General features: G+C 43.3%; 1 protein-coding gene across 5 annotated transcripts in view; it reads right to left on the reverse strand.

The window, feature by feature from the left end:
- LOC308676152 (TGF-beta receptor type-1) overlaps positions 1-22,209 on the reverse strand; it is a 47,216-nt gene that overhangs the window by 16,593 nt on the left and 8,414 nt on the right. For 3 of the 5 annotated variants that reach the window (XM_081341898.1, XM_081341897.1, XM_081341900.1), the window contains exons 1-4: positions 17,375-17,625; positions 16,961-17,203; positions 12,425-12,655; positions 10,896-11,063 (exon numbers count right to left, since the gene is read on the reverse strand). In XM_081341898.1, coding sequence (XP_081198024.1) covers positions 10,896-11,063; positions 12,425-12,655; positions 16,961-17,203; positions 17,375-17,516 — 784 coding nt within the window. In that variant the 5' untranslated portion in view covers positions 17,517-17,625. Of the gene's footprint in view, positions 1-10,895; positions 11,064-12,424; positions 12,656-16,960; positions 17,204-17,374; positions 17,626-22,209 lie in introns of those variants that run through there. The other 2 variants (XM_081341901.1, XM_081341899.1) reach the window with 2 other exon arrangements.

The following is a 22,209-nucleotide window of genomic DNA, read 5'->3' on the forward strand; positions in this document are numbered from 1 at the left end:
ACAGGAGGGGATGTTGCCGGTACACTCGGGCCAGTCCAGGTTCCGTTTGGCCAGCCCGAGGTTTCGTGGCCCGCCAAGTCAGCATACGGCTTCGGGGCCCGTATCATCTGCACAAGCTCCCGCAGTAGCAATGGGTCAGAGCGGACCAAACATCTGGGTGGCAGCAGACGGCGGTTCCACCAGGCCAACGGCTGGGCAACAACAGGTGCCGGTTGTGGGAGGACCCAGGCCTCAGGGGGGGCCCTGGGGTCCGGGACTGGTCTGGGGTCCTCCACCCCTGCCAGTGTCATATGATGGACATCCCGACCGGCTAGCCATGTTCCTGAGCCATACCATACACCACTTGGATCAGTATGGGATGGCCTACTCATCCCAGTGGGCCATGGTGGTGGCTGTCACCGCGAGTCTTTAGGGAGAGGCTGCGGCATGGGCTGCCAACCTATTTAGTGAACATGCCAGGGAGCTGGCCGATGTTGGACTCTTTTTGGAAGCACTGCGGATGCAGTTCGAGGATGTGGCCCGCACACATAGGGCTGAAGCGGAGGTGGTGGGGCTGAGACAGCAGGGTAAGGCCCACGGTGGAATACGTCAGCGAGTTCCGGCGGGTGGCTCGCAAGCTGCGGTCGTGGCCAGAACGCTTATTGGTACACCATTTCCAGGCGGGGCTGGACGGAGCCCTGCGCAGGGCGTGTGTTGTCCGTGGTGTCCCCAATAGGCTACTGGAGTGGTTCCGAGTTGCTGTAGAGCTCGACGTCGGACTACAGGAGTGTAGGGGACGAGTGGAGAGTACGTTCGGCCCTCGCAGGTCAGCCGACAAGTCAAAGGAGGAGGAACGGAAACCCCGGCGACAACAGCGAAACCACCCGTACCACCGTCAAGGCCTGCCATCTGGTGCTTCCGATGTGACCAGCTGGGACATCGGGCTGCTGAATGCCCGCTTCCCAACACCCTGTGCGGGTCCAACTGCCATGGCTGGGCGAGGTGCTACGGCTAGAAAAATGGTGGAGCGGTCGAGGGCCACCCATCAGTTGTTGGCTGTTACACCCAAGACACCACCACAGCCAAGGCTGGAGACACCAGTTGCTGTTGAACCCAAGCCGTATGATAGTACAGGGGAGCAGGACGACGACCCCATGGTAAGTGCACCAGTGGTCCCTTTCACAGTCCCGGTAGTGCTTGTAAGCCCCCAGACGGGTCGGAGGGGGAAGTATCCCGCACTGATCGATTCAGGTAGTACCCGCTGTCTTATTAGCCAGGCAGTTGTTTCTGAGGTAGGCATCGAGTTAAAACGGTTGGGAACCCCTCTCCGTTTCCAACAAGTGGATGGGTCTCTTCTTGGGGGGGCACCTGTGACTCATGTGACAGAGCCAGTCCGCCTGGAAATGGGAATCCATTGGGAGGTGTTGTGTTTTATTGTGGTCCCGTCTATGACAGAGGCGGTGATCTTGGGACTCACATGGTTAGACAAGTGGGGCCCTACGATATGGTGGGAAGGGGGGTGTCGTCATCTTCATCTTGGGACAGGTCCACAACCACCACGCCACGCCTACGCCATCCCAGCACGTCCCCGAGCGTCCAGGCGCTTCCGACGGGTCTTTCGTGCCAGGGAGGACTCCTGCAGCTGCCCAACAGCTGACGGCCACGTCTGCGCGGTCAGGACACCCCGCAGGCCCTCCGGCATGGCCTGCTGGTTCTCCAGCGCGGCAAGCAGGTCAGAGGACACCCAAAATGGCCGGCCGTGCTAAACGGGACCACCACAGATGGTGCTGGACATGGCTACAACGTTCGGCGGACGGTGGGAAAGGGACGAGCGCTGCAAAGGGCGATAGAGAAGGTGGTGGACACCAGGCCCGGGCTGGGCACCGTGGGTGTGGGGTCTCTACCAATCCTGTCTGGGGATGCGGGGCGACGGCTGACCAGGCTCGGGGGGTTGGTTTTCAGGCGGGGGTCGTGTGGCACGGGCGGTGGGGGTGTGTATAAGACGGATAGGGGGGCAGGAGAGAGGGGATTAGGGGCCGGACTGCGTGTTACCTGGCGGACTTACCTGGTGGGGGGCGCTTCGCGGGGCATGGAGCAGGCGCGCACGGGGGAAAAGGGTGGGGTCTTTATCGGCCTGCGGATAGATGTTGGTTTGCATTGGCAGGGTGGTGTTAGGGAGTGGTTAGACGATAAAAGGGCGTTGGAGCAAGATGCTGCCAACGCTGACTTTGTTCCGGTTTAGTCTTTCTGTTTGGTTGCATGAAGAATAAACAACGTCACTTGTACCTTTGGCTGTCTGTGGATTTTCGTCAAGGACACATCGTGATAAAATGATAATTGAAAATCATTTATTACATTCACATTTATAGTATGAAAATTGAGAAAACTGACTTCTTTAAGCTCTTTTTAAAAAAATCATTTTTGCCTTCTTTGTAATGGTTCTAATGTTTACTTGCATTAGGCTAAAACTTTTGTTATTCTTACATACTTCTGAAAGTCCTGAATGTTAATCTCTTACTAGTTTTCCTATTTTTTCTTCTCCCTTCTCTTCCTGCATTTTTTTTAACTTTTCCTCATAAACTATTATCTATTTAACTTTTTTCTTTCTTCCCGTTACTTTATTATACTATTATTATATACACAACCATTTCATAAATCACAGTTGCCAGTTCTTTAGCTGGTGTTGGCCTTCATATGCATCAAGTTCTTCCCAAGAATCTAGGATGCCATGATGCATTTGTGTAGTATATTTGTGGATCCAAGCATTTTGTATTTTGTGATTTTTGTAATTCACAGATGGAAAATTTGTCAATGCGTGGGTTTTCTAAGTGCCATCCAAGTTTTTTTGGTATGGCACTGTGTTTGTGATAACCACTGGGACCACCATGGCTGATTTATGCCATAATCTTTCAACATCAATTTTAAGATCTTAATACTTTGTGATCCTCTCCAATTCTTTGTCTTCTATTGTACTATCCCCTGCCACATAAATTATCCACATGTACTTGTTTTCAACCACAGTTAAATCTGGTGTGTTACGAGTTAAGACTTTATCAATTTATATTTGGAAATCCCACAACATTTTAACCTGCTTGATTTTCTACTACTTTTTCAACTATATGTTCCCACCAATTTTTCATTATTGGCACATGATAATTTTTACAGAAGTTCCAATGAATAATTTTGGTGACTGTGCTTTGTTGTTTATAATCAGTCTGTGCGATCTTCTTGCACGAGCTGAGTATATGATCTACTGTTCCTTCTGCTACCTTGCACAATCTGCACTTTGAATCATTTGACAATTTTTCATTTTTGTCCTTGATTACATTGTTTAAAATACTGGTCTTGAGCAGCCAAAATCAAGCCTTCTGTTTCTTTTTTTAATGTTCCATTTGTAAACCATTGCCAGGTTTTATCTTTAATAATTTAATAATTTAATAATTTAATAATTTAATTTGTATACCGCCCTTCTCCCGAAGGACTCAGGGCGGTGAACAGGGCAATATTTATCCACTTTCCCCTCAATCTTTTGTAGAAATTGACCATGTAAAGCTTTTCCTTGGCAGAATTTTATTAGTGTTTTTATTACATTACTTCACTATTCATGCTTTCTTTCCTGTATATTCAGTAAGTTCCAATTTTTAACTTGCATCAATATTTCTTCTTGGCTGTCTTTTACATAATCAGCTAATGCATGCTTTTCTTCTTCAACAGTTTGTTTGGACTTGAAGTAAACCTCTCCCTCCATTTCTCCAGGGCAGTTATAATCTATCAATATTATTACAGGGATGTAATGCATAGTGCATAGCCATTCATTTTCTTGTTTTCCAGTCCAAACTGTCCAGTTCATCTTGTGTCGTTAATACTCCCAGGAGGTATCTTGTTACAGGTATAGCCCAGGTATTGATGCGTTAGATGATGTTGTCACCATTCAAATTTGTCTTTAGAAATGTTTTCACTCTTTGGATATATTCTTTATTAATCACATTTTAATTTTAATTTTAATTTTTAATTTTATTGAATTTATATACCGCCCTTTCCCGTAGGACTCAGGGCGGTTTACAGGGCATAAAAACATCAATACAAAAATTAAGAACAATTAAAAAGATTAAACTAAATCCCTGAAAAAATATAAAACATATAAAACCCCAGTTAAAACCCCAATTAAAACTCAGCCTGGGCCGGAAAGCTCGAAGAGCCAGGTCTTGGCGAAATGATCGAAGGTCGGGGGCAGTCCTAAGCTCCACGGGCAGCTGGTTCCAGAGGGCAGGCGCACCCACTGAGAAGGCCCTCCCCCTGGGTGTTATCTGCCAGCATTTTTCCATGCTTAATGTTATCCAGCTGCAAAATACCCAGATACTTGTAGGCTTTATCTCTATGGCCCCTGATGGTTTGGCCATTCAGCATTTCAGTTCTATTACTGTTAATGCTTCCCTCAAGATGGTGTGCTGAGCAGCAGGCAATCTTTTTCTCCTGCCAACAGCTGATTATGCCACCAAAGCTGGTTATTTGGAGGCTTATGCTCTCTAGATTTGAATGGGAACACTAGGAATGACCAGGACAACCCTTAGATGATTGTGTACCTTTGGAGAAGAGGAATCTTGATGACTGCAATTCTCGGTAAAGCTTTTCTTACTTTTTGATCTACATTTGAACCGATTGGTTGAAGGATGATCTATTCTATCCTATAACCCCTTGCTGTATTTTTATAAACTTTTTTTTTGGTTTTCTTACTGTTTACTTTGGAACTCTAAACCACTTTCACTTTTGCTATAAGGAAGCTGGCAGCAAGAGAACTCACGTTCCAGTAGATAAAGCTATTCAATTTGATTTACAACTATACTGGATGTTACTATAAGGATTTTGTTTTTATTAGTTTTTCAAAAGCTGTGGTCTATTTTTTTTTAACTTTTGATGGGAAAATTCATTTTCTGTTAATTACTTTTTATTCTTGGAAATTTTATCTCAACTTTTCTCTGTGGACGTTTTGTTATGGTATATCAGCTTTTCTTGTCCTTGAAAGAAAGAATTGTTTGTCTTTACAATGCCTACAAGAAGAAATAAAGCTCTCTGGGAAGCCTCTGAAAAAATGCGCTCTAATTTACAAGCCTTATTTGAAAATTTTAATTAAAAATTGATGGGTCAGCAAGTGTTTTGAATCAATCCCAGTAAGTTATGCAAAGGCAGAGAATAACAGTTGGACTTGATTTGCAGTCTGATGGACTGGAATCTGGTTTGGTGCTGCCAGATGTGAAGGTGCCTGGTCTGAGAATTGCAGGCTATGTTGAAAAGGCTGAATGTGGCACGAATGCAAGAAATTCAGAGATACAGTAATGAAATTGATGAATGATGGACTGGACTTTCTTGGCAAGAGGAATTGACATTGGAGAATGGATTTATTATATTTAACTAGACAAGAATTGACAAGAAATTATGTGTTTTTGCTTAGAGACTTCCTGAACAATGGATGCTGCAGAGAGATTTACAACAAAGACTTATGGCTCTGGGAAATGAGATGCAAATCTCATTTAAGGAAACCAAATGAAGATATTTGATCCTGGATGGATCAGAGATAATGGTTGTGGTGTTTTGGGGTAGATCACCTTTGTAGACTTTCTATGACTCAATTACAATAACAGATTGTTAACAAAGGGTTTTGAAGTTTAACTTTGCTGTTGGTTTACCTGTTAACTATAGTATTATAAAAAGTTCCAAATTTAGTTAGTGGTGTGGCATATTACACAGATGGTAGCACAAAACAGAGACTTTGGAAGATATTTTTAAGTCCTTGTCTGAAAGTAGTAACATTAAGAAGAAATCACACTCCCTACCTAGATATTTCTTCAACATCAGATTAGATTTGTCTAGAGTTCTTATATAGAGAACAGCATAGTAGCATGTGGCTTAAAGTTTCTATGTGGCTTCACCACATGGACATAACTGATGATAAAGTACAATGTCCAAAAAGAATTGCTGCGGGCAATGCATCCAGCCTGGCTAAAGTGAAGGCCTTACAAAATTTCAGAATTGCAATGGATAATAAATATGAAGATTTATAAAGAAAACAATAAGAGATGAGATACTGAGAAGAATTAGAGATGAACCATTACAATATAAAAACAAAGAAATTGTGGTGTTGAAGCAGATCTCTAAGAGAATAAGAGACACCCAAAGAAAATATCACTTTTTGACTACAAAGTTAATCGCAAAAGGTATAAACTTTAGATGGTTAATGCCAGAAGGGATCTTAATCAATTGGAACCATACAAGATGCCGATTGGATTCAGTTTGGAAGGCAGAAGACTTTGACGAAAGAAACAGAGCATTCCTGAATGAAGGAGTAGTACAACATCAACAAGAGGAAAGGAAAGGCTAGAAACAGACAGAACAAACAGAGGAAACAACTATACAAACAGAAGGAGAGAAAGAGAAGCCAGATCAAGAGGGAATACCAAAATATCTGCCTAGTAGGAGATTTTAACGCAATAGTAGATGGGACATTAGACTATAAAAGTAGCAAAACAGGAAAAAGAGGAAGAAAAAGATTGCCTAAGACTTTTTCTACCATGATAGAGGAAATTGGGGTACAAGATATTGGAGAGAAACTAATCCAGAAAAACTACAATACACATTCTATTCAAATAGGCATAAAACTTGGTCCAGAACTTACATGATTTGGATGACGCCTGAATTAAGAACCAATATGCAGGAGATAAAGATAGAATTAGGCACATGGGCAGACCATAACCCTTTAAAAATGATGTAGAAAGGAATACAAAAAAAACCCTAAGATGGACCTTGAACCAATCCATATTAACAGAAAACGAATTTATAGAATTAGCAACAAAAGAAATGGAGCTTTTATTTAAAGAAAATTTTAAAAAGATACATTACAAAATGTATGGGAAACAGCCAAAGCATATTTTAGAGCAGGGCTTTTCAACCTTTTCACCCATTGTACCACTTTTAGGATATGGCAACATCCGAGTACCACCACTCACCTAGCAAGGTCTCAAAAACTTGATGACCCCCCCCAAAAAAGGAAAAAACTGATGAAGTACAGGTAGTCCTCGACTTACAACAGTTTGCTTAGTGACTGTTCGAAGTTACAATGGCACTGAAAAAGTGCCCCCCAAGCCACAGCCAAGCAAGACACCTGCCTGCCTGGCAGCGCTCTCCCTCCTGTCTGAGGTTTTCATTGTTGTGAGCATTTCTGTTGAGGATTGGCAGCAGGGGTGGGGTGGGAGGTGGTTCCCCCCATCTGCTGGGTGGTTGCAGCAGGTTTTGGTCACTTCACATGACCCTGGGACACTGTGACTGTCATAAACATGAATCGGTTGCCAAGCATCTGAATGTAAATCACAAGACCCTGGAGATGCTGCAACTTTCCAGCTGATCGGTGCTTCTTCTGGGCTCAGAAGCTCCAGGATCAGCACCAAGCTCCATCTGGAGCCTGGCGCTTCTGCTGAGCTCTGACAGCCCCGAAGAAGCACTGATCAGCTGGAAAGTGGCACTGATCCTGGCACTTCCACTGAGCCCTGACAGCCCTGAAGAAGTGCTGATCCTGGCGCTTCCGCTGAGCCCTGACAGCCCTGCAGCTCCAGCCATCTCTCGCTCAGGCTTGTGCGGTGCTGCCACCGGTTCAGCTCATTCCCCTCCCCTGCTACCACTTTTCTAGGATGGTCACATACCACCTGCCAGGTGCCAATGTACCACAGGTGGTACCCATACCACTGGTTGAAAAGCCCTGTTTTAGAGGTGTAGCTATAACATATATGGTAAAAAAAATAAAGAAAAAAGGCAACATATATTGTTAAGGGAAGAATTCAAAAACCTAGAATTAGAACTACAAATAAATCCACAAAAGAAAATACTGAAAAGACAAATGGAAATAATAAAACATAAATTAAATCGCCGCTCTGAGTCTTCGAAGAAGGACGGGATATAAATGGAATTAAAATAAAAAAAATAAAATAAAAAAATGGAGATTATACAGAGAACTTTGATATAAGAAAAGGCACAAGACAAGGATGCCCACTATCTCCATTGTTATTTATCCTAACTTTGGAAGTTTTAAATAGAAATATTAGACAAGACACGGAAATTAAAGGACTAGAAATAAAAGGTAAAACTTATAAACTACAAGCATTTGCAGGTGACTTGGTATTCAACCTAGAAGAACTTTTAGAGATGATCCCTGAATTATTGGAAAAGATAGAACAGTTTGGAGAGATAGCAGGACTGAAGGTAAACAGAGAAAAAACTAAAGTGATAGTTAAAAATCTTACAGATAAAAAAAAACAAATGTCAGAAAAAAATAGAACTACAAATAGTTAAAAAGTTTAAATACTTGGGAATATATCTAACAGCAAGATGTTCAACGATAAAAGTAGATAACTATATAAAATTACTGAATCAAATAAAACTGGACCTGGAAAAATGGAAAAACTTGCAACTGTTGATGTTAGGAAGAATTGCTACGGTGAAAATGAATATATTACCAAAAATATTGTTTTTATTCCAAACAATACCTATAAAACTGGAGAATTTTTTTTAAAGATTTAAATTCATTAATTTTGAAATTTATTTGGCAAGAAAGCTAGAATTAAATTGAAAATGTTACAAGAAGCTAAGGAAAATGGAGGTTTTGGCTTGCCAGAGTGGGTTTTATATTATCAAGCATCTGTACTAACATGGGTAAAAAATGGATAACTCTTAGAAATAAACGGTTGTATTTGGAGGGACGTGATTTACAACTTGATTGGCACGCTTTCTTATGGTATGGGAAAAATAAAATTCATAAGTATTTTCAAAACTACTATATAAGAAACAAATTATTACTAACATGGGAAAAAATAAAATGTAAAATATACTTGGAAATTTCAGGATGGCTTTCAACAAATGGAAGCATTTGTACATCCAAATTTAGTCAGTTTTGAGAAAATATGGACATATAAAGATATTTTAAATTCTGAAGGGAACTTAAAATCCAGGCAAGAGATGGAAAATCAGGGCATTGATTTAACATGGTGGTCATATTTACAAATGCAAGTGAGATACGATAAAGATGTTAAATTGAACGGATTTTATAAACAGCAGACCTTGTTTGATCAGACATTATTAACCTCTGATGAGAATTTAATTAAGAAAATGTATAACTTTTTATTGAATTTGAAAATGGAAAATGAACAAGTTAAAGAAACAATGATAACATGGGCAAAGAATTTTGGATATAATATAGATTTAGAAAAATGGCAAAACTTGTTGGAAAGAAACTATAAATTGACAATGTCAACTTCTTACAAAGAAAAACTATATAAAATGTTTCATAGATGGCACTTGCCACCAGTAAGATTAGCAAAAAATGTTTAAAAATATGTCAGATAGATGTTGGAAATGTAAACACAAGTCAGGTACTTATTATCATGTATGGTGGACATGTGTTAAAGCAAAGAGATATTGGACAAAAATACATACTTGGCTCAAAAAGATGTTGGGAGAACATGTAGATTTTAAACCTGAACTTTTTTTAATTAGGTATAATGCCAGAAAAGATTGATAAACAAAGTATATACTTGATTCTACATGTGATAACAGAGGCAAGAATCATATTCACACGACAAAGGAAAAATGAAGAAATACTACCAGAGGAAGAAATAATTTAAAAAAATACTAGACTGTGCGGAAATGGACAGACTTACTTTGAGGTTGAAAGAAAAAGAAGAAAACGAATACTATAAAATGTGGGACTTATTTTATCAATGGCTGGAGAAAAGAATAAAGGATTAGGAATTAAATTTGTATTAGTGAATGATAAACTCAGACAACACTTTTTTTGAACAAGTACTACTGAATTGTATGAAAAAAATAAAAAAAAACCTAAAAAAACCAAAATAAATAGGAGGCTGGCACAAACCCTTTTAGAAGAATATGATCAATACTGGGTTGTGACACCTTGCTTAAATTTGTTTGGAGATCGATATGCCAAATTTGCTATTTGAGGGCAGTTATGGTATTATCAAAACCTAATGAGCACAAACTTTCCATAGAGAATCCCAGTATATGAATTTTATCTAGGGCTTTTTAATAATGATCTAAAATGATCTCTAAGTACTAATGGGCCAAACCTATAGGAAGTAGGATTTTTAGCCAAAAGGTAATTAGAAGAAACCATGCTCCAACAAGACCTTGTCTGTTTCTACAAGTAAGATGGCCTTTTGGATACTTTCTGGAATTATCCATATGTCTCGAATAAACTTATTCTGAATGGTTCCAAGAATGTTAAGCTTTGCGAAAGAGCAAATTTGGGAGCCATAAAGAAACTGAGGGACTACCTTAACTTGGAAAATCTTGCAAACTGCAGGAATATAATAGGCTAATTAATTTTTAGTTAAAGTATACTACTAGGCTTCAGTAGATTTATTAGTTTTTTACTAGACTTATTAGATTTTTTTTATCTAGAATCTAGATTGCCTCCTTTACTGTGTCTCTCCAGTACAACTTACTAGCTCACCTGCTAAAAATATGTAGAAAAACTTATTTTAGAACAGATGATTAAAATAGAAGATAGAAAAAAGAATGAGAACTCCCAGAAGGAATACTCCTTAAAATGTTGCTCAGGTAAGTTCAGGCAGAGGCACTAGTAAAAGGGAGAGGTACTTTAGCACCATATAAAGATAGTGGAGGGGTTTCCCACTGAAAGCTTTAATTAGTGGATATTCCAGAAGTATTATCCATGCAATCATTTTTTTAAAATCTAAACATAAATCAAATAAATTAAATGTTATATCTAATTAAACTGCAATGGAGATGATTAACATAATATTAAACTATATATTACTGAGAGAAGATATACATCAACAAATGAAACAAGCATTGGTACATATGATTAAGACTATAAACTCAAGATAAGTTACCTTGTGTGCCAACAATCTCCATGTGAAGATGTGCAAGTCCACTGGCAGTTGACAATGCTAGTTTTATCATTCCCTCTACAGCAACAGTATGCCTGTTCAGATAATCAAAAAGAGAGCCATGCTCATGATAATCTGACACTAGCCAGAGTTGTGTCCATGTACCATTATCTGCAAATCCAAACAATAAAGGGACAATTAAAATTAAGGGAACAAAACAAACAAAACAGATTGAAAAATGCACAAGTTATTCTGATCCCATGAAGAATATTAACTACTGTTACCTTACTGCAGTAAAATCTTTTAAAAAAGGAAAGGATTTCTATTTGCAACAAAAATAGTGATTATAAACTTGAACATAAAGGTAAAGGTAAAGGTTCCCCCGCACATGCGTGCTTATCGTTTCCGACTCTAGGGGCCGGTGCTCATCTCCGTTTCAAAGCCGAAGAGCCAGCGCTTGTCCGAGGACGTCTCCGTGGTCATGTGGCCGGCATGACTAGACGCCAAAGGCGCACGGAACACTGTTACCTTCCCACCGTAGTGGTTCCTATTTTTCTACTTGCATTTTTACGTGCTTTCAAACTGCTAGGTTGGCAGAAGCTGGGACAAGTAACAGGCGCTCACTCTGTTATGCGGCACTCGGGATTTGACCCGCCAAGCTGCCGACCTTCAGATCGACAAGCTCAGGGTCCTAACCCACTGAGCCACCGCATCCCTCAAACTTGAACATACCAGCTATTTAAATCCTAATGAAGTCATGGAGATTTAAGTACCATGCTTTTAAAAAAATCTATGATGAAAAACATGTCTAAAATCCAGATAAAAATATCTGTTAAGTCATTGTAATATAAGCCATTTGTACAACCAAAATTTCTCACTGCAAGCAATTCATATTAGTTTTTAATATCAATCTATAAAATTATGCTCACTTGAAAGGTAGTTTCTTCAAACTGAGGTTGACTCCTGGTAACTTAATGGACACATCCATTGACAACAATCTGGAAGTAGCTTGCTACTGCCTTCCAGGTTTTTTTTTTCTTCCCAGTCTAGTTTACACTCTTAGTATCTCCTGGTGATCCTTAGTACTCAAGTTGTAAACTGCTGTTATTTAATTAGCCTTGCAAGTAACTCTAGTGAAATTTATTCCAGGCAAAAATGCAGTGTTTCCCAGCCTTGGCAAGTGCCAGATCAGTATCGGTTTCAACTCTTAAAATTATCTGCAATGGCCATGCTTCCTTAGGAATTCTGGATGTTGAATTCAACACACAAGGAGAGCACCCAATTTGGCAGAGTAAGAGATACTTAATATAAGCTTTTAACAGAGGTTCAAACATGAACATAAAACCATTACAATTTTGTTTCCCAGTGAACAAAAATATATATTTTTTAAAAAATACAGTTTCTTTCAAACAGCTTTTTTCTTAACGTAGAGCATGCTTAGCCATTATGTCATTAATGTTTGTCATTACTGGTATGTAATAAGTTACATGATAAACAAAGGAGTTCATAAATGTTTTTCTAAATGTCACAACCTTTGTTGTCTGCAGCTATAAATCCAAGAATATTTTCATGACGTAACATTACTGTTTGATAGATTTCAGCTTCACGAAACCATGAGCGTTCTTCTCTTGAAGAGAATATTTTTACCGCAACTTCTTCTCCTCTCCAATTTCCTCGCCAGACTTCTCCAAATCGACCTTTTCCAATACTTTCTTGTAGTACAATTGTTCTTGCAATTGTTCTTTGAACAAGTAATGGCAAACCTATATAAATAGTTTTTATGATCACTGATAAAGAACCAATTAATTAATCCAGGCTCCTATCAAAAAGACTGTTGAAATCTCTAGCTACAGGTAAAACTCGAAAAATTAGAATATCGTGCAAAAGTTCATTTATTTCAGTAATGCAACTTAAAAGGGGAAACTAATATATGAGATAGACTCATTACATGCAAAGCAACATAGTTCAAGCCCTGATTTGTCATAATTGTGATAATTATGGCTTACAGCTCATGAAAACCCCAAATCCACAATCTCAGAAAATTAGAATATTGTGAAAAGGTGCAATATTTTAGGCTCAAAGTGTCCCACTCTAATCAGCTAATTAAGCCATAACACCTGCAAAGGGTTCCTGAGCCTTTAAATGGTCTCTCAGTCTGGTTCAGTAGGAATCACAATCATGGGGAAGACTGCTGACCTGACAGTTGTGCAGAAAACCCTCATTGACACCCTCCATAAGGAGGGAAAGCCTCAAAAGGTAATTGCAAAAGAGGTTGGATGTTCCCCAAGTGCTGTATCAAAGCACATTAATAGAAAGTTATGTGGAAGGGAAAAGTGTGGAAGAAAAAGGTGAACAAGCAGCAGGGATGACCGCAGCCTGGAGAGGATTGTCAGGAAAAGGCCATTCAAAAGTGTTGGGGACTTTCACAAGGAGTGGACTGAGGCTGGAGTCAGTGCATCAAGAGCCACCACACACAGACGGATCCTGGACATGGGCTTCAAATGTCGTATTCCTCTTGTCAAGCCACTCCTGAACAACAAACAACGTCAGAAGCATCTTACCTGGGCTAAAGCAAAACAGACCTGGTCTGTTGCTCAGTGGTCCAAAGTTCTCTTTTCTGATGAGAGCAACTTCTGCATCTCATTTGGAAACCAAGGACCCAGAGTCTGGAGGAAGAATGGAGAGGCACACACTGCAAGATGCTTGAAGTCCAGTGTGAAGTTTCCACAGTCTGTGTTGATTTGGAGAGCCATGTCATCTGCTGGTGTTGGTCCACTGTGCTTCATTAAGTCCAGGGTCAACACAGCCGTCTACCAGGAGATTTTGGAGCACTTCATGCTTCTTTCCGCAGATGAGCTTTATGGGGATGCTGACTTCATTTTCCAGCAGGACTTGGCATCTGCCCACACTGCTAAAAGCACCAAAACCTGGTTCAATGACCGTGGGATTACTGTGCTTGATTGGCCAGCAAACTCGCCTGACCCGAACCCCATAGAGAATCTATGGGGCATTGCCAAGAGAAAGATGAGAGACATGAGACCGAACAATGCAGAAGAGCTGAAGGCCGCTATTGAAGCATCCTGGTCTTCCATAACACTTCAGCAGTGCCACAGGCTGATAGCTTCCATGCCACGCTGCATTGAGGCAGTAATTGCTGCAGAAGGGGCCCAAACCAAGTACTGAGTACACATGCATGCTTATACTTTTCAGAGGTCCGATATTGTTCTATGTACACTCTTTGTTTTATTGATTGCATGTAATATTCTAATTTTCTGAGATTGTGGATTTGGGGTTTTCATGAGCTGTAAGCCATAATCATCACAATTATGACAAATCACGGCTTGAACTATCTTGCTTTGCATGTAATGAGTCTATCTCATATATTAGTTTCCCTTTTTAAGTTGCATTACTGAAATAAATGAACTTTTGCACGATATTGTAATTTTTCGAGTTTCACCTGTAGTTGACCATGCTTTGTCTTTGGTCATAAATAAAGGATACCAATTCTGCTTTGTTAAAAAAAGGCAACCTCAAATAATAGTTATTGATTTATTTCCACTAACAATAGTAAATACCTCTGGGCAGTTCTTTGGTTGCATTAATCATCCTATCTTATCCTATTGAACTTGCTATAAACACACAAAAATGTTGTAACTTTTTTTTAATCAATGCAACTTCCTACTCCCCATATCTAGGGAGACTTTAAATCATTTCAGTGGATCTCAAAACTCTTTAAAGCTGAAATAGTTTTCCAGTTGGGGTCTAATCAAATCTGGTATGTACATGCCTGTTTGCTTTGCGAGATAGACCAGGCCAGGAAACAAGACTCCACAAGTCTGACTGGAAATGGAACTACACTTTTATTGATATTGGGTATAGTAACAGAACCTTGAAATGAATTATTTTACTCCTTACTTCTTATACTCTACAGGTAGTCCTTGAGTTACAGCAGCAATTGGGACTAGGATTACCATAACTAAGGCATGTGTTTGTAAACCACAATGGCATGTGACCACATCACTTACTAACAATTCTGCCAGTCCTGGTTGCTGTTATAACCCTAGGACCACACACGTCATTAAGTAGGAAGAGGCAGTAGTCCCAGGGAAGGAGTGTAGGAAGGCTGCAGGCACCCACTATGGAGCGTGAGTGAGCTGGCAGGGATCACAGTTGGGTCAGTGGAGGCCACAGGTGGGTGCTATGGATGCAGGTGGGCCAGCAGAGGCTGCAAGCAAGTGCTATGGACGCAGACAGGCTGATGGAAGCTGTGGAAAGGCCAGTGGAGGCCACGGGCAAGCAGGGGTGTTGCTGTGGGCAGGGTGTGTGATGGAGTGTGGGTGGGCAGGAGGAGCTACAGAGTACAAGATCTCATACTCCATACCAGGCTCCTTGGGAGACAAAATGGTGGGAGCAATTTGTGACTTTCTCTGACAGTTTCCCCATTGACCTAGCTTGTGGGAAGCTGGCAGAAAAGGTTGCAAATGGCAATCATGTGATTGTGGCTCACTGCAATGTTATAACTGTGAGCCAGACACCTGCACTACATTCACTGTGGGGACCCAGCAATGGCTGGAACTTCGAGGTCCAGTTGTAAGTCCAATTTTTAAGTGCCACTGTAACTTTGAATGGTTGCTGAATGGATGTAAACCAAGAACTACCTGTAGTGAATCTCTATGGAGATTCTCAGTCATCCAGGTCATGCTTGTCCCAAAGGTGCTTTTTCAAGAGGCCACTGGACTTTATTTTCTTTGAAGACGTTTCGCTTCTCATCCAAGAAGCTTCATCCAAGAGCTGAAGAAGCTTCTTGGATGAGAAGTGAAACGTCTTCAAAGAATAACAAGAAATAACAAGGGAGAAGTCAGCTTTAGTTCTTTCTCAGGCTTCTGTCGTCTCTTGGGCCTATACTGTAGCATATTTTTCCAACCATCATCAATGCCTCATTTCTGCAAGGACACCTACTTGGCTCCTTTATAGTGCCCAAAGTACATGACACCCAACACAGTATAGTAGTTAAAATGTTGGGCTGACACCATGAAGACCTAGGTTCTAATCTACCTTTAGCCATAGAACCTTAACAGGTGATGGTGGGCTAATCATTCCCTCTAGCCCCAGTCAGGTTGTCGGGCAAAATAGGAGAAAGGAGCTCTAGGTATGCTGCCAAGTTCCTAAAGGAAAACTGGAAGGTAAATATATTAACAGTAGAGGTGGTCCCTGGTTAGTGACCACTCGTTCAGCGACTGTTTGAAGTTGCAATGGTGCTGAACAAGTGGTACTTACAATTGGTCCACAAAGTTTTGGCTGTCGCACAGTCCCTGCAGTCACATGATTGTGATCTGAGGCCTTGGCAACTGGCTCACACAATGGTTGCAGCACCCTGGGACTGTTTGCAACCTTCCCTGCCAGCTTCCCACAACCAAGTCAATGGGGAAGCTGCCAGGGAATGTCGCAAGTCACTTCAGTAAGTCTCCCCCACCAAGTAGCAACCACCCCCAGGCCCAAAATTGCTCACAACCCTGCAGCCACCCATACGCCCTGCCCCACCCAGTAGCAGCCACCTCCAGATCGAACAAGCTTGTATACCCTATTGCAGCCACACACACACTCTCCCTCACCTGGCAAGAACCACTTACCTTCCTGCTGGCCTGCTTGTGAACCACCTGGGACTTGCAACTTCCTGCCACCTTCCCAAATGATATTGGTTGATGGAAGTGGGCGGAAAGTTGCAGGGAGGTCCTTGCTTAATGATGGCAACATGGACTGCCAGTACTGTCATAACTAAGCAATGTGGCCATGTAACTTTGCTCTTTATGACATCGCTTAGCAACAGAATTGTGGTCCCAATTATTTTTGTTAAGCAAGAATTACCTGTATATTATAAAGCTAAAGGATAAGTTTTCCTTAGGTTAGGCTTGAATTTGGAAATACCATAAATCTTAAGCTTCAGGTAATCTTTTATTCTGATATGAAAATTAAACAAGATAGGGGTTTCCTTTTCCACATGACAGTGTCTGCAGCACTATTATCAATATAACATTGTTTACTATAATATGGGGAAATTACTCTATTACCTGATCCTGATCCTGAAGTGGTCATATCATAAATTAAATCTTTTAAAGTAGTTCCTTCAGATATAAATGGACGGTCCATTGAAGGCTCTTCTTCACTTGGAACTCTATGGTGTATGACTGTGCGATTACGGCAGATATAAAGAATCAACATAAGTGAAATGCAAACAAAACAAACTGGCACACCAATGACAGCAGCCAATTCCACTGGTCCCAGAGTGAAAGAAAACTTCCCTGGTACAGGACCTAAGAAGGGAACACAAAAGAGGAAACAAACAACTCATTAGTTAAATATTATGCTGAGGACTTGGTAGTGTGTGAAATGAAAAACAATGGAATTGTGCTTTATAGATATGTTTCACCATAGGGAATCCCCTCAGCTATCCATTTTCTGCTGGCAAAACAAAAGATTATTACCTGGTGTTGGAATCGGAAGATCAATTTTATTGCAGAAGTCTTTATCGCAGCAATGAGGCACTGTAATTACTTCTTTACTTGTTGAAACAGCACAAACAAATGGCCTGTCTCTGGGAAATAGATCAATTTCTGCAAGGCACATGCTATTGCGTATGATATGGTTTCTATTCTGTATTACTGAAGTAATGCAGAGCCCATCTGTTGTGCATGTAAAATTCTCTTTCGTACAGTGAAGACAAAAGCATTGCAAGGCTGTTTAAAAGAAAAATGTTTAATATTAGTGATATTTTAAATAGTTTTAAATAGTTAAAATTATAATATGAAAGTGTCCCAGAAAGCTACTAAACTCAAATTTATTTTGTGAATAGCTCTGTATTCTACTGACAGCACTCCGACCCTCTTGTTCCGCCCCGAGGTCCCGGGAGTGAGGATGTGCAGCCTCCTGAGCTCCGGCTGGTGTATCTGAATGCCAGGTCTGTCGCTAACAAAGCTCCTCTCGTCCGTGATTTGGTCGAGTGTGAGCAGGCGGACCTGGCTTGCATCACGGAGACTTGGTTGGGCCCAGAGGGCGGTATTCCTCTGGTTGATCTTTGCCCACCAGGTTTCCGGGTGCTACACCGGCCTCGGGCTCAGGGTAGGGGTGGGGGAGTGGCTGTTGTTATGAGGGAGACCTTGTGCCCGCGGGAGGCCACCGTTCCTCAGATAGTCGGGTGTGAGTCTCTCTTTTTGAGATGCGGCCCTGGTGCGCAGTTGGGCTTGCTGCTGGTGTACTGTTGTGACTCAGGGCCAGCCGGTGGGTCCGGCAGCCGGCCCAGATGTATCGGATGACTCAGATGAGGGGGAGGAGGGAGACGAACTGGCTGATGATGGCTTGGAGGCTTGGCAGAGCTCCCAGCCGGGGCCCTCTTCTCAGCTGCGTGAGCCCGATAGTGCGGAGGATGATGACCCACAGCTGGCCCTGTTCAAGGACGCCCGACGCAGGAGGCAGTCGAGCAGGACTAAGCAGAAAAAGGCTGCGGGTCTCCTCGGGAGGAGGCACAGGGAGACCACGCCCTGAACTCTAAATAAAAGGAGTGTTTGGGGAGGGGCTGGTTGCTGAAAGCAACCCTTCCGCTTGAGGATTCAAGTTCCTGTGCTTTTGGTTTCTTGTTTTGTTGTTTTGCTTGTGAATTAAACTTGGCAGACGCTTTGCAGCCTCAGACGCTCTCCAGTCTCTACTGCTTGAACAGGGGTTTGCCTTATTACAAGGCCGGTAGTTGGCTGGTTCAGAACAGTGTACCTTTCGCCTAGTCACGCAGCAGCAGCCCTGCCCGAGCTTCTCGATGTCCTCTCTGGGTTGGTGATTGAGTTCCCGAAACTTATAATTTTGGGGGACTTCAATCTACCATCTCTGGGAGGATCATCTGAGTTGGCTCGGGAGTTCATGGCTTCCATGACGGCCATGGACCTGACGCAAGTAATTTCAGGACCGACTCATGAGGGAGGCCACACCCTTGACCTAGTTTTCTTATCTGGACGGTGGTTAGATGATCTTGGTGGGGGCTCTCCAATTATTATGCCCCTGTCATGGACCGATCATCATCTCCTGCGGCTGGTCTTCCGTTTTGCTACCCCCCGCCGTGGGTGTGTGGAACCAGTTAGATGGTACCGCCCCAGACGCTTAATGGATCCCGAGAGGTTCCAGGCAGCGCTGGGGTCCCCACCTGCCTCCCCCACTCACAGCTCGGCAGATGCCTTAGTGGAAGCCTGGGAAAGGGCGGCCACTGAGGCTCTTGACCGAGTTGTACCCTTGCAGCCCCTGACCCGATGCAGATCCCGTCGAGCTCCATGGTTCTCCGCGGAGCTCCGGGAGATGAAGCGTCGGAGACGGGGCCTAGAGAGCGGTTGGAGGTCCAGCCGATCCGAATCTGACCGATTGCGACTAAGAACCTACATTAGGTCTTATCTCGCTGCGATAAGGGTGGCGAGGTCTAATCACTTCGCTACCCTTATCGCGTCCGCAGATAATCGCCCGGCCGCTCTGTTTAGGGTGACTCGCTCCCTCCTTAATCAGGAGGTGAGGGAGGAACCCTTGCAGGGTCGTGCCGAGGAGTTTAACAATTATCTGTCGGACAAAATCGCTCGGATTCGGATCGGTCTGGACTCTGACTGGGCAGAGTCTGGCGATCAGGACACGGGCGGTCTTGTCGATATCACCTGGGAGGAGTTTGATTCTGTGACTCCGGAGGAAGTGGACAGGATTATGCGGAGACTGAGCTCCACCACATGTTTATTGGACCCGTGCCCTTCCTGGCTGGTTTATGCAGCCCGGGAGAGGACACGCAGCTGGTTCCAAGCAGTTATAGCAGCTTCTTTGAGTGAGGGTAGCTTCCCTGCCGTCTTGAAAGAGGCGGTGGTGAGGCCTCTCCTCAAGAAGCCTGCCTTGGACCCAGCTGTATTGAACAACTTTCGTCCGGTCTCCAACCTTCGCTTTCTTGCGAAGGTTGTTGAGAGTGTGGTGGCGCATCAGCTCCCTTTGGTCCTGGATGAAGCGGATTATCTAGACCCGTACCAATCGGGTTTCAGGCCCGGGCACAGCACGGAGACGGCATTGGTCGCGCTGGTGAATGATCTCTGGAGGGCTCGGGACAGGGGTCATTCCTCTGTTCTAGTCCTATTAGACCTCTCAGCGGCTTTCGATACCATCGACCATGGTATCCTGCTGCGGCGTCTCAGGGGATTGGGAGTGGGAGGCACGGTCTTACAGTGGTTCTCCTCCTATCTCCAGGGACGCTCGCAGTCGGTGTTGACAGGAGGGCAGAGGTCGACCGCGAGGTCTCTCGTTTGTGGAGTTCCTCAGGGGTCGGTCCTCTCGCCTCTCCTGTTCAACATCTACATGAAACCGCTGGGTGAGATCATTCGTGGCTTTGGAGTTGGGTATCATCAGTATGCTGATGATACCCAGCTTTTTCTTTCGACCCCAAACCACCCCAGTGATGCCCTCGACGTGATGTCCCGTTGCCTGGAGGCGGTTCGGGTCTGGATGGGGAGGAACAGACTTCAACTCAACCCCGACAAGACAGAGTGGCTTTGCATACCTTCATCCCGGGTTTATTCGGATATTCCATCTCTTTCTATGGGGGGTGAATTATTACCCCCCGTAGATAGGGCTCGCAACTTGGGAGTCCTCCTAGATTCACGGCTCACCTTGGAAGATCACATGGTGGCTGTGACTAGGGGGGCTTTCGCCCAGGTTCGCCTGGTGCGCCAGTTGCGGCCCTATCTAAGCCGGGATGATTTATGCACGGTCACTCATGCGCTCGTGACCTCTCGTCTGGACTACTGCAACGCTCTCTACATGGGGCTTCCCTTGAGGACCACCCGGAGGCTCCAACTGGTACAGAATGCAGCCGCGAGAGTTGTGTTGGGAGTCTCCCGATGCTCCCACGTTACACCTCTGCTCCGTGAGCTGCATTGGTTGCCAGTTGTCTTCCGGGTGAGATTCAAGGTACTAGTAATGGTGTTTAAAGCCCTACATGGCAGGGGTCCGGAGTACCTTAGGGAACACCTGCTGCCGGCATCAACTTCCCTCCGCCCTGTGCGTTCCCACAGAGAGGGCCTCCTCAGGGTGCCACCGGTCAGAGAATGTAGATTGGTGGCCCCCAGGGGGAGATCTTTCTCTGTGGGCGCCCCAGAATTATGGAACCAGCTACCAGTTGAGCTCCGGACGGCGCCCGATCTCCGCTCCTTCCGCCGCGACCTAAAAACATACTTGTTCGAACAAGCCGGCCTGGCCTGAGGGGGGATTGGGGGGGTTATTATTATTTTATTGGGGTTATTTATTATGTATTAATTGTTCTTTTAACGGGCATATATTTAATTACTTTTAACTTTTGTAATTTTGTATTTTACTCTTGCCCTGTACACCGCCCTGAGTCCTTCGGGAGAAGGGCGGTATAGAAATATTAATAAATTAAATTAAATTAAAATTTAACTCGGGGACAAAATGGCTCAAGATGTTTTCACATGAAAATTCCTTCTATCACAGTTCTGGTTTGCTATATTGTTATTATCATCATTTATTAAATTTGTATGCCATCCATCTCACTGTCCACCACCTCTGGGTGGCTTACAACAATATAAAAGCATAATATAAAACAATAAGAACATTAAAACATTAATAATATTCAACATTCAGAATTAAAACTTCAAAATCAACCAAGAACTAGGTAAAAAGGGACCAATGCGTAAATGGGGTGGAGGTGGGATGTTCTAGTAAAAGGATGATTTTGGGCTGGAGACTAAAACATACGAAGAACGGTTGCAGGAATTGGGTATGTCTAGTTCAGGGCTTTTCAACCGATGGTACGTGTACCACCTGTGGTACTTTGCCACGTGGCAGGTGGTACACGACTGCTAGCCAAGTGTAGCAGGGGATGGGAATGAGCCGAAGCAAGCCAAGCCTGAGGGAGAGGCAACTGCAGCTGCAGGACTGTCTGGGCTCAGTAGAAGCCCAGGAGCTGGCAGAACTCCAGCTAATTGGCACTTCCGGAAGCAGCACGGAGCTGGAGGTGAACTGAAGAAAAAGTCGGGGAAGGAGAGGAGAGGCTATAAAAGAGGTGGTTTGGGTGGGAAAGGGAAAAAAAAGACAACAGGGAAAGGGAGAGGTTAGCAGGCAGGAAGGAAACAGGGACAGAGAAGAAGCAGCAGCTGTTGCTGGAAGAAAAGGTCCCCTGGTTCGTTTTCTCCAGCCAGGAGAATGCAATCAGCACTGATGAAATGAAAAGCCGGCATGTCGGAAAGGAGGTGGGTTTATTTAGTTCTGGATCAGCTGGCAGCTTGATTGGGTTACCATA

Source organism: Vipera berus, assembly GCF_964194415.1.
Source record: "Vipera berus genome assembly, chromosome: W".
Lineage (NCBI taxonomy): Eukaryota > Metazoa > Chordata > Lepidosauria > Squamata > Viperidae > Vipera > Vipera berus.